Source organism: Lactuca virosa, chromosome 5 (assembly GCF_052849685.1).
Source record: "Lactuca virosa cultivar CGN04683 chromosome 5, Lactuca_virosa_CGN04683_v6, whole genome shotgun sequence".
Classification (NCBI taxonomy): domain Eukaryota; kingdom Viridiplantae; phylum Streptophyta; class Magnoliopsida; order Asterales; family Asteraceae; genus Lactuca; species Lactuca virosa.
The window spans coordinates 450,933,343-450,946,838 of record NC_136430.1 but is presented as its reverse complement, the minus strand read 5'-3'; the positions used below and the strand labels follow the sequence as shown (position 1 = coordinate 450,946,838).

At 33.1% G+C, this 13,496-nt stretch overlaps 1 protein-coding gene across 1 annotated transcript; it reads right to left on the bottom strand.

Moving 5' to 3' along the window:
• Positions 1-10,027: 10,027 nt before the first annotated feature.
• LOC145114433 (alpha/beta-Hydrolases superfamily protein) lies at positions 10,028-13,198 on the bottom strand. Its single transcript, XM_079050445.1, has 8 exons — positions 13,060-13,198; positions 11,981-12,289; positions 11,685-11,884; positions 11,266-11,616; positions 11,001-11,201; positions 10,862-10,932; positions 10,639-10,778; positions 10,028-10,556 (listed from the first exon to the last, which is right to left on the bottom strand). The coding sequence occupies exons 1-8, from the start codon at positions 13,100-13,102 to the stop codon at positions 10,189-10,191; spliced, it is 1,683 nt and encodes a 560-aa protein (XP_078906571.1). The 5' UTR covers positions 13,103-13,198; the 3' UTR covers positions 10,028-10,188.
• Between the last annotated feature and the right edge of the window lie 298 nt (positions 13,199-13,496).

Here is a 13,496-nt window from a genome sequence, read left to right as displayed (position 1 = left end):
GAATCAAAATATCCAATGAAAGTGACAAGACACGGTTCGAAATTATTTTCATAGAAATCTTGAGTTTTAGTAAATTTCATATAAACCAATGAATATTACTACCGATTATTGGACTTCTGTGCAAAATTTAAGCTATATGTGTTTAACTGCTCATTTTATTGATAACAATTGGAAATTACATAAAAGAATTTTGAATTTCCGCAATATCGATAGTCATAAAGGAAAGGAAAGGAAATCGGGAAAGAAATAGAATCTTGTATTCTTCATTGGGGTATTGAAGAGAAGTTATCTTGCATCACTGTAGATAACGCAAGTGCTAATGATGTAGCCATTGCTCATATAAAAGATAATCTAACGGATAAACTTATTTTAGGAGGTGACTTTTTCCATATGAGATGTGCCGCCCATACCTTAAACTTGATTGTCAAAGATGGCCTCGACTTGATTAAAGATTTCATTGTTAGGATTAGGGGGCGGTTAGATATGTTAGGAGCTCTACATAAAAAGATCTAAATTGTTTGATAATTGTGCTTTAAAATAAAAAAAATTGTGTAAAGCGTCGGTATATCTTGATGTACCAACACGGTGGAATGCCACTTACATTATGTTGGAAACGGCGCTTAAGTTCGAGATAGCTTTTAAAAGAATGAAACAAGAAGACCCTGCATTTGAGAAGGAGCTTAAAGATGGATTTCCAACCCAAAAAGATTGGGAAAATGCTAAAAATTTATCTCTTTGTTTGAAGCAGTTTTTTGAAGCCACGAAAAGGATGTCGGGAACTTTGTATGTTACGGCTAATATGCATTATCATGAGATCTTAGGTGTACTTGCTTCCTTTTTGGAGTGGACACAAGATGATGATATCAATATTGTTCTTATGGGTGATCAAATGAGAAAAAGTTTGACAAATATTATGGAGACTTTGGAAAAACAAATGTGATGGTTTTAGTTGTGGTTGCTCTTGATCCAAGGTATAAGATGAGGTTTGTGAACTTTTATTAAAAAAAAATCTATCCTTTAGATTTTAAGAAAGTTGAAGAACTATATGCTCAAGTGTTTGATGTTTTGAAAAAACTATATAATCATTATTGTAATGTTTCTTCAACAACAAAGAATGATGCTTCTAGTTCCTTCAATACGAATGACAATGATGGCCAAAATTTTGTTGGTGTGGTTAAGAATAAGCAAATGAGAAAAATATATGATGAGTTCTATGAAAATGATGTTGAAGATGCTATGTAAAAATCTGAATTGGAGGAATATCTTGATGTTCCACCCGAAAAAATGAAGAATGAAACATTTGATATTTTGAAGTGGTGGAGCGACAAATGCACAACATACAAGGTGTTGGCATCAATGACAAAGGACATTCTAGCCATTCTGGTTTCTACGGTTGCTAGTGAGTCCACTTTTAGTATATTTGGTCGTGTGGTGGATGACTTTCGTAGTAATTTGCTTCCAAAGACGGTGAAAGCTTTGATATGTACTCAAGATTGGTTGAGGACATCAAATGTTTCTATTGACCTTGAACAATTATTGGAAGATGTGGAAAAATATGAGGAAGGTAATACGGAAGATACACAATTATTTTTTATTTTATTTTATTTTATTTTATGTTTCTTGTATAATATTTATTATTCTAGTTTGTAAGGTAACACTATGGTTCATATTAAAAAAAAAGGTAACACTATAGTAAATTGCATGATATTAGTTTTTTATACCATAGTAATAACACCATAGGTTGCACATGATGACAGAAGACATTGTTTCTTGTTGTTGTTGATGCTTGTTGTTGTTTTTGTTGTTTCTGTTGATGCTGTTGTTGTGCTGTTTTTGTTGTTGTTGTGTTGTTTTTGTTGTTTCTGTTTCTGCTGTTGATGTGTTGTTTTTGCTATTGCTGCAGTTGCTGTGTTGTTTATGTTGTTGTTTTTTTTTTATGTGATGTTTTTGCTGTTTGCTACTTGTTACTATGTTATTTTTGTTGTGCAGTTTTTTTTTTCATGTTGTTGTTTTGTGTTTATTGTTTGTAGTTTGTTACTTTTTTCATCTCTACTTGTTAAAAACTTAAATTTCACTTGATGGAAAATGTTTTCTAATTTCTATGATGTTTTTAAATTCTAGGAAGTGTTTTTAAATTTTAATAGGTGGTTATTTTTAAGATCTAAGTTTTTATGATTGTTTTATTTTCATATGTTCTACTTCTATTGTTTGTAATCCATGGTATGTACACTATAATTTATAAATAACAAGTTTAATATTCAAGAAGTCGGGTACCCAGAACCGGAACCGGTCTTGGCGGTTCCGGGAGTGGTTCCAACTTTCTAGGAACCGATGTAGGCGGTTCCGGTTCCGGTATCTATAACTTAAGAACCGCCGGTTCCGGGAGCGGTTCCGGTTTCGGCTAAAATAGGCGGGTACCCAGTTTTGCTCATCCCTACATGTCGTGTCCTTCCTTGGCCACGTCGTGGGCATAAAATGCCAAAACAGTCGATGGTTCCCCAATCGTCACGTCGTGGCAGCCTAAGGTCACACCGTGGGGACTGGTCTGAACAGCTTTTCAAGAGCTCCAAAGCTCAAATCTGATCCTTTTCAAGGTCTTAATGGATTAAGTTTCTAACTTTATCCATTAGGAAGGCCCAAACCACCAAGATGTAGACTTTAAGTCTCAAAGGGACCCAAAAATGCATCTTTCTCAGCTTAATCCATTAAGTCCAAGTCTCCCACTTCCAAATCTAAATCGACAAGATGTCTAGAGGAATAAAGTTTCCAACTTTATCCATAATAATGCCCCAACCATTCAAGATCTAAACTTTAATACACCAAAATGGACTAAAGGACCAAGATAACTTCTACGGTTAAAAGGTAAGGAAAAAGATCATAACTTTCGTAGTCCATGAGGTCCAAGAAACATTCCAAACTGATCAAAAGATGTTGGAGTTCCCTCAACTCCGAGATCACCCATAAAATGGACCAAAAGTGCCAAGAACCCCAAATGACAAGATCTAAGGAACTAGATAGCAAGATTGGAACTTTATACTTACAATAGTCCATAATTGTAGTGTCTTTGATGGATCCAAACTTGAAGCATCATTCCTTGCAACTAAAATAACCTTCTTGATCTTCAAACTTCATCAAAATAACATAAAAAGCATTCAAAGGAGGAGAGAGGAGAGAGGAGAAGCTTAAATTTTGAAGGTGGAGGCTAGGGTTTCTCTCAAGGGGTTCTAGAGGTGATGGCGGCTGATAAAATGGCCAAAAAGTCAAAACCTTGTGCTTAAATACGTTGAAAACCCTAAAATCATGGGCTTGGGCCTGACTGATCATTTTGGTGATCTTTATATCCACGGAAATGTATTGACGAGCCCCACACTTATATCTAGTTAATTTTTCCTTAACACATGTCAAACTAAAAACCATAATCCATGCAAGAAGCCTAACATATAACTTTTCTCATTTTGCCCTTTGGCTCCAAAACACAAACTAAGGGCTTAGATCACATAACCAATATTATCAACATCCAATAGGCTCTTAACCTTGTTCCCTTGAAGCCTAAGGCCTCTACTTGATTCATTTATTGCCCATAATCCCAAAATATGAAACTTCTCGAAACAGGATGTTGCACCACCCCTCCTCCATATTCTCATTCCATGACTACTCGGTATAAAGGTGGCATATTCAATCCCAACCAACGCCTCAATCTCATCTCCACCACCTTATCCTCTGTATCGAGGTCTCATTTATAGGCTTTAAAATATCCAAACTGGCAGAAAACCATGAACAAGGAATATAATGCTCTTATTACAAACAATACTTGGGTTTTTGTGCCTGGACCGCCAGGGTCTAATGTGGTTTGATCCATGTGGCTATTCAAACAGAAGTTTAACTCTAACGAATCTCTTTCCCGCTACAAATCCCGGTTAATGGCTAATAGTCGCAGTCAGTAGTCGGGTATTGACTATGATGAAACTTTTAGTCCTGTTGTTAAACCAGCCACTATCCGCATTGTTCTCAGTTTGGCTATTTCGAGACATTCCCGTATCAGACTCGTCTATGTACCGTAGTCTGGCCGGTGCATTTCAGTATCTCACCTTCAGTTGACCCGACATCGCTTTAGCGGTCCAACATATTTGTTTATTCATGCATGATCCTCGAGAGCCTCATCTCCAAGCTCTCAAGAGGATTTTTTGCTATATTAGAGGGACCTTAGATCATGGTCTTCAGCTTCATGACTCACCCTCTTCAGACTTGGTCGCCTACTCCGATGCCGACTGGGGCGGGTGTCCCGTCTCTAGACGATCTACTTCTGGATACTATGTATTTCTTGGAGACAGTCTTGTTTCATGGTCCTCTAAACGACAGGGGGTTATCTCTCGGTCAAGAGATGAGATCGAGTATAGAGGTGTTGCCAATACCGTTGCCAAAACATGTTGGGTGCATAATCTTCTCTGTGAGCTCCGATGTCCCTAGACAAAGTTACCATTGTTTACTGCGACAACATCAGTTTTGTCTACATGCCTTCGAATCCGATTCAACACCAGCGCACCAAACACATCGAGGCGGATATTCACTTTGTGCGCATCAAGTCGCAAGGGGCCTTGTTCGAGTCCTTCATGTTCCGTCTTCCGCTCAGTACGTGAACATCTTAACCAAAGGCCTTCTGACTTTGCTCTTTAATGATTTCAAGTCCAGTTTGAACGATTGGAGTCTTCCTCCCGATAAAACGGCAGGGGAATGTGAGCTATACATATTATATTATATTTTGTCCATGCTTTGTACGTAGGTTATGTATATTCGGCTCATGGCCTCTCATGTACATATATACTGTATGTTGTCATTATTTGAGTGATATGGAAAATATTGAAGTCTTCATTTCTCAAATCCCTAAGGCCTAAACCATGTTTTTGAAATGTCCTTATTTTCTGAAAAAAAAAATGGTTGGAAACATTAACATATTAAGTAACTCGTATCTTTTTATAATTAGAAAACTAACCGAAAGAATAAATGGACATTGGACAACAATAAACAAACCCAGCCCTATCATTAACAAGCATTGTGGCCCATTGTGATACACGATAGATCGTTATATTGTTGCGATTTTCATCACACACACACGATGTCGTAATCAACCAATTTCCAAAAAAACAACCAAATAAAAAATTACAACATTAACATTAGACAAGACCATAGGCATAGGTCACTCGTGTCGCTTATAATCGACTTCACACAACACAAAATAAGCAAAGATGTGCGACTGGTCAAAAGCCCCACCTCGCACGTGGGACCCCGCCACACGTGTATGATCGTTACTTCTGTTCTAGAAATTTTATATTGAAATGAACTTAAGTAATATATGGTATATAATATATAGTTAAGACTTAAGATTATTATGACAACTTGTAGTGAATAAAAAATGTAGGTGGAATAACTAATAATTTAATATCGTTTTGTATGTATATCTTCTTACTTAGTAACTATGTTTTTCACATTTTATCTAATTATATTAATCCTTTAACCTATCAATGCCTTAAAATCACAATAACTATATGCTCAATATTAAAAACATATATATTTCAATACCTATATTATATATATCTAGAAAATCTAAAACTAATAAAACACACATGCAAGTCACTGTTACATATTACATAAGCAGTTCCTAAAGGATCCAAACTCGATCTTCATGAATCGACATGTTGGTATTAAAAATAGCAAATAAAAACCCCATTTTTTAGTAAGAGACAAACTACAAAATTTCAATTTTCTAGAGATGCTTAATAAATACAATTGGTTAGTACGTTATGTCAATAATTGAATAATTGAACACTGATAATAAGTTAAAAATAGCCCAAAAAATCCAAAAAATTCATTTTTATTACAAGGGTGTAGTTTGAATGGGAGGCAATTGTTCAAAGTCCAAACCATAAAATAGGGATTAATTTATATAGTTTAAGTCATAATCTATTCTCTCTAATCATATGACATTCACACTTTTGTAGCTTATGATTCACGAGACCGATATCATGAACATACGAGTGAAGTTTAGTAGTCATATATGTTTAAGTTCAATCCAAAAGCATAATCTGCAAAGTGAATAGTAATATTGTATTGGAATGACATTTTGCTTGATAAGTTAGTTGATAAAGACATAAAGTAACAATGTTTTGTAAAAACTAGTTGATAATTTAGATGACAAATATAGAATGATAAAAAAAGAAAAAATATATATATTTACATATATAATTAAAAACTAACGATATATTATTGTTCAAATTTGTTTTGAGCCGGTAATTTTTATTGAACGTACACTACCTACCAAGGTGACACAAAGTGAAACAAAATTATTGTTCAAATAAATAGCAAATTTCATCATATTAAACTAATTAGTAACAAATTGTTTTCCATTAATCCTATTAAACTAAACTTTATATGGAAGTAGAATGTACATGAAATATTGGCATTATAACTAATTAGCTCGTTATAATTTTTATTCTGATTAAAACAGAAGGTAAATAACTAGAATTTATTAAATAAATAAAATATATTCATCTCTTTTTTCACAACATAAAGGCATATTTTGAAAACTTGTATAAAAAACCTTATGAACTTATCAATAAATTATCTCAAACATCTTTTTAAAAGGTTAGCTTATAAACCATTTTAAGTTCTATCAAATACCACATTAAAAATATGATAGTGTATGCATGTCAAGTATAGACTACATGTCACACATTGCTTACTATGCCTTCAGATAAACAAAGTATAAAAACTTACTTATTTATACTTTCATCATTTTATTAATTTAACAACTTAACTATTTTCTAAAATGACTAAACAATTACTCTTTTTGAGTTTTTGACCACTTGGAAAAACCATTTTCTCAATATCTAATTTTAATATCAAGGCAAAATACAAAAAAGAAAATGTGTGTTCACCTTTTTATCGATTTTGACGTTGAAGTATTGTAGTATATTAAAATATCCATTAAACTATATTTTTTTGGTTTGCGATGAATAAATATAACCTGCTTGTTCTTTTACAGAATGCCATTGATTTAAAAAAAAAATTAAAAAAATTAAAAAAAATTAAAAAAAAATAAAAAAAAAATAAAAAAAAAAAAAACATACACACAGATTAATAAGTTGAGAAACTGCAAATTTGTGTTCACAAAAGGGTTATTTCCATAAAATAACCCTTGTACCATAAATATAGTACTTATTTATGGTCATTTCTAAAAAACAATGATATTTTGTAAAAGAAAAGAATAGTTTGTTACTCAGTTATAACATTGATCCTATTCATTATCGACTGAAGTATTGTTTTATTGATTTATCTACAGATTTACTATAATAATAAAAAGAATTCAAACGGTAAACTAAAATGGTAAAAATATGTTGCATTTTTATATGTTGCCATTTTCTAAACATGTTAAAGTGGGAAAAATGGTTTCTTTAAAGATGCTTTCGGGTCCTTTTTAAGGAAAAAAGTTAAAAGGGAGTTAAAATAAATTAGAAATAAATAGTGTTCTCGGTTTTTTTTGATGAAAAAAAAATTGAAAGAAAAGAAATCAACATCATTGATAATTTTCTTTTCTAACTTTCCTCTAAAAATGGAAATGTTTTGAGAGAAAGTAATCAAATACAAATATAAGAGTTTCTCATTTACCCTTCAACTTGATATAAAAGAGATTATGTAGCCCTTTTAATAACGATTATCTTCAACGCCTCTCACGTACTTTATATTCTCCATCATCAAACAATTTCATTCCCCTTCCTTTGTTTTAAACTCGTAAACATGGAAATAAAAGACGATTTTTCTATTCCCTTCTTTTCTTTTCTCTTCTTACTTTCTTTTTTCCATTCTTTTCTTTCTTTATTAAACTTGAGAACACAGTGTAAATGATCAAAAAATATAATAATAGTTTCATTACTACAGAAAAAAAAATTGTGAAAGGCTACAGATGAGCTGTATATTGTATTATGTCCATATGAGATTGACGTAAACATTGTACAAATTCTACAACCAAACTTACATGATGATCATGATGGAAATTTTTAAAAAAGGCCACCGACGTGAAGGACCATGACTTGAGAGTTGAGAGTGGTGATGGAAATTGGAAAGCAATCTCAATCATTCACAGGTGTAATCCAGATTAGAGAAGACTAATCCCAATGATTTTTGGTCTAACACACATATACATGTTTTAATTAATATTATCTCCATGTGAAGGAATGTTTGACCAACTTTTAACACCTTGCATTTTGGAAGTATATATTGTCATAAAAATTATATCTTTGTTACTACAATAGTACAGTTATTATTATTATTTTATTTTTTACATACTTAGGCAAAATTATTCTCCCAATTAATGAAATCTTATAATCAACATTAATGCCACTAACTCTTGAATGTCAAGAATTTAGTTTCAAAATAATGAATGAAATATGATAAATTTTTTTCCATCCTGCGTGTGAAAGTATTTTAATGTAGACATATGATGTACCGTCTAGTTCACATTACACACATTCAAATGAGACTAAAATTACATAAAGGTCCTTGTATTTTTGAAACAACAACCAATCATATATTAATATAGAATTAAAACAAATAAATTAAGTGCAACAAACAGCTAGATGTTATTTTTTCCAGTTTTTTCAAAATTTTCGATTTAGATTAACAAATAAATCAGTTTATATACCACGTGTGCAAGATAACACGAAGTGATAGTTAGGTTTTTACCCACAAGAAGAAAAATGGATGTATGTTTTGTTTGACTTAGAAGGAGCATTTTGTTTCATCTTTATGATACAAGTATCGAAGGGCATTTTAACTTTTCTTGTACTTGTACCAAAAATAGAGAACAATGTTCGCTGTTGGCTAAACTTACTTTAGAATGTTGTGTGCTACCACTTCATTAAAAGCCCAACATTCTTTTAGTTGTATAAAGATGCACATTAGCGGTCCTGGTTTGGTTCCGGACTGATCCTTGGTCGGTCTCAAGATGGTCTGATTTTTTTGGGACCAGAGTCTCTGAATGGTTCAGTATTTTTTGGACCGGTCCCGGATGGTTTCAAGCCTATCTTTTTTCTATACGGTCTTTTCAAAACCGATCTCGGTCTTTTTCGGTTCAGTCTTAACGTGCACCTTTTTAGTTCGGTTTCGAGTTTTTTGCGATTCATTTTAGGTATTTTTGTTTCAATTTCAAGTTTTTCCGCTAACAAAATATGTGATTGACATTAAAATGATATATTAAGATTTAGTAAAAATAATACACTAAAATTAAATTAAAGAAAAAAGGAAAAAAAATTGAGTAATATTTGATTAAAAATATGTAATTAACTAAAAAATGATATGTATGCAAATTTGGATTCCGGTCCTTCTTGAGACGTCTAGTCTTGGCCCGGTCTCCAGTCGGTCTTAAACCGGTCTCGGAACGGTCTTGGGCTGGTCTTTTTCATATTTATTTTTAAATCATTAGCTTCACATGAAAATCTAATTTAGTAAACTGTATATCAATGTTTCTTTTCCACTTATTTAGAAAGAAACCGACTTAATTGAGATTGACTTTTAAACTTCCGTGTTACCAAGTTTGCAATTTTTTTTGAACAGCTAGTTAGCGATTTAGAAGTTAAATTCATCTGGTTTATATCTATCTAGATTTGAACTCGAAACCTTCAATCTAAGAGGTTTTCAACTCTACCAAATGGGTTAGTCAGCTCATCTTTAGACCTATAGCTCTTTTTTTAATTAGCCCAATTTTGATATGTAAGCCCAGTTATATAACTATGATTAAGGTACTTTGTCTTTGTCTGTATAACTTGATGAAATTAACAACTGGTTAGCCATATTCGAGTGTTTATTATCAACTTAACGTGAAAAGAACGAGTTAACACAAATAATCAGGGAAATGACACTTTGCCCAATACGTCCTAAATTTTTCACAACTTTGCCATTATCATATACTTTTTAGACATCATTTATCCCGACTGCGCTGTATAGAGAAAAAAGCAACACAAAACAGGGCCTAAACTGTTCTAAAAATATGATAAAAATCAATATGTACATTCAACTACATAAACATGTCAAAAACCATAAAACATATGCGTTTCTATTTTCTAACACTAACATTTTTCATTTGTAGGTCCCACAAGTAAAATATAAAAATGGAAAACATAGGAAAAACAAAAACCTTTACTTCGGGTAGTTTTGATTTTGAGGCCGAGGAATACCTTTTAAAACATCCCTCAAAGCATAGTAATGACTATCACACTTATGATCTGAAATCAAATTATTAGACAACAATATCCTTTCAAAATGTTCACCTGAATTTCTTTTCCAAAGTGTGAAAGAATTGAATCGGTTGCCATTATGTTTTTCTTCTTTCCTCTTGAGAAAATAAACACTTCCCGGAATAAAAAGTTCCTCATGGGGTTGGGGCAATAATGTCAAATCATGTCTTCTTTCCTCTTCAATCTCATCACCTTTTTGTCCAACTGCTTTTGAGGTTGATGATGTCATAATACTTGGTGTCACAACAGAATCTTTTACACCAGGAATATCTGTTATTATTAGGGTATATATAGATCAAATCATCAAAACATAAGTCATTTTATTTTATAAGTAGAATAAATAAATAAATACCGATAAATTTTGTCTGGCTTCCGAATTTGGTGTAATCAACTAGCTTCCTAGCTGCATCTTGTACAGAGGATACAACTTGCTTTGCATTAGTAACTACATCTAAAACACTTTTCCAATCATCCTTTTCAAATATGGTTTTCCTGAGAAATTCAAAAAGTTTAAACTTTTTTCAACACAAATATTATCTTAATTCCCATTAGTTATATCAGATACTATTACTTACCAATCAGTCTGAAGAATTTCATTCCTCAATCTCATCAAAGTAGCAACACTTAGCCTCGGGATTATATCATCCTGTTTATCAAAACAACAAGAATTGAAATTGATGCCAATAAAAATAATATATAAATAAATAAATCAACCTGCATACAAACGGTTGTGACAAAATCAGAGCAGCTATCAGCAAGATCTCTAGAAACACAAGGTGGTGTTCCATATCCAACAGCTGTAACAATCTCAGGGCTAAAACCTAATTCATCACATGTCTTTTTTCGAATCATTATTGCTAGCATTGAAGCAATTGCACCTCCAAGTGAATGGCCCACTAGCCTTAACCTAAATCCCTATAACAAATTATTAGTTACTATATAAAAAAAAAAGAAAAAAGAAAATTAAGAAATTGAGCACCTGATGTTTGTGAAGGCAGTCTTTAATGGTTCCCATTTCATGAGTGAGAAACCAACGAGCAGCTTCAGCAGTTCCAAAATGAGTGGAATACCCTTCGAAATTAACTTCCACATCACTTGAAGAAACAATGTCAGTGATAAAATCATACACAGTGTGGGTCCCACGAATCCCAAAAATCACAAGTTTATTGCGAATATCAACACCAATGTAGTATCCAGGTCTCAGCATACTTGAATTCTTCACAAATTTTATAATGTTGTCTTCACGAAGCATGCTGTTTTTAGCTAGCCCACTAGCACTTTCCCTATATGCCCCTTTTGCTAGTTCAATATGGTATATAAGATCCTGCACCTATAGTACATACACACATGTAAGAATGATTTGTGAATTTTAAGGTTCTGGGAAATTAAGAAAGTTACCACTGTGTCGGATGAAATCTTTACACCCTTCACATCTTGAAATGGATTTGTGGATGCTTGTTGAAGGTAGATAAGATATAAACCTATTGTAAGATCACTTAAGCTCCAATCTTTGACTCCAAGTTTGCTTCTTTGAATGCTTGCAAGGATTTCTGCAAGTGATCGACTGCTAGGTGGGATTTTGGTTCCCTGTGCATTTCCTGTTTTAAATAGAATACAATATGTTCTCAAATACATACAGAACTTAATAGGAAAAAGACATGGTGTTAAGAAATAGAGAAATGTTGTAAACAGACCTGTGGGAAGAGGCCACCTACACAGCTGTAATGCTGGTTCAAGTGCTTTTGTGAGCCAAGCAAGCTCTGGCTTCCACTTGTTGTTGGTTGTATCCTCTTCATCAGAACTGTATTTGTTGACCTTAGAACTCAACTCTGTTTGGTTGTTATGTTGAGATATTGTATTTCTAGGTGATACAGATGCATCATCCTTTGCAGCTTTCATGTTTGGATCTTCTACTTTTGGCCATTGTGATTGAAAGCGTTTGATGACATTATATACACGTGGATTATAAGGTTCCCTTTCCTTTATAAACTTGGAACTCAAATCTGCAGCACCAAAAGTGAATGAAATAAAGATTGAGAATATAGAAATACAAACCCAAAATAGTGGTATATGTTCTAAAAGTTTCCCTCATTGTTCTTCATCTTTGAAAGTTGTATCTGATAACTTTGCTTTTAAACTGATTTAGACATTTGTTTTTTTGAGCACCAAAATCGTTTATACTAAGTACACCCCACTTAATGGAGCTAAAATGAGACCATGAGAGTGACATAATTGACTTTCAGGAATTCATGTATTTTTATGTTTATAATATTTTTAACAGGAACATGACCATCTGTTTCAAGAAAATTTGCTAGAAATTATCAATTTTGGTAAACAGATATGTTCGATTCACATTGCGTTTCTCAAAAATCTATTGCAATACATATGTAGAGAAGATGTCCGATGTAAAACATTGCACTCAAACCTCGTTAACAAAATATTCATAACAATTCTCAGCGATTGACATCTCAAACTTTAAATAACACAATTTTAACTTCGTAGAATGTTCGTTTATAAGGAACAAAATGCGCAATTGGATCAATCAGTAGCTCGAGAAACCGTTAACTCGACCGTAAAGCATACTACAAACCGCACCTCATCTATGTCATAAAATTTTATGATAATCACAAAGGAACGACTCATACGATGGCATTCAGTGCAGAATCGAATCAAACAAACGCATAGGGTTCATAACAAAAAAAGTATTCAACCGTGAGATTGTAAGTACAGGTATTTAAACAAGAATATAGCGGAAATGAGAAGAAATACGTACATATGTTGTGCAACATGCGTTTCATGTGTTTACTGGCGGCCATTGATGGCTACAAAAAGCATCGGGAAGCTTCAGTTTCAGGAGGTGGGATTTGTCTAAAAAAAAACCGACTTACGCCTTACGGTGGGAACTGCGAACAGTGAACCGGTCAATTAGTTTGCTGGATTTTGACCATTAGAAAATGGGCTACCTTAAGCGTATGGAATGGGCCGGGTATCAACTATCAGCCTTCTAGTAGACCTTATTGGCGATGGCGGTACCGTACCGATTCGGTGTTATAACACTTCGTTCTATTGGCAGTCCCACGTTAGCGTGGTTGTTTATCTTTTAATTGAAAATTAACAGAATCTCTTAAAAATTCATATATAGGTTATTTGATAGCCTCTTACCACTGTAACATACCTATTTTCTCTGATTTAGCTGATTACTCATCAATG

Excerpts from the sequence above, each read along its gene's own strand:
- LOC145114433 (XM_079050445.1), bottom strand. The coding sequence starts at position 13,102 with ATGGCCGCCAGTAAACACATGAAACGCATGTTGCACAACATAT. Across the intron at positions 12,290-13,059 it reads ACGCATGTTGCACAACATAT|ATTTGAGTTCCAAGTTTATA; the intron begins GTACGTATTTCT and ends TTGGTGCTGCAG. Across the intron at positions 11,617-11,684 it reads AGATTTCATCCGACACAGTG|GTGCAGGATCTTATATACCA; the intron begins GTAACTTTCTTA and ends TATGTACTATAG.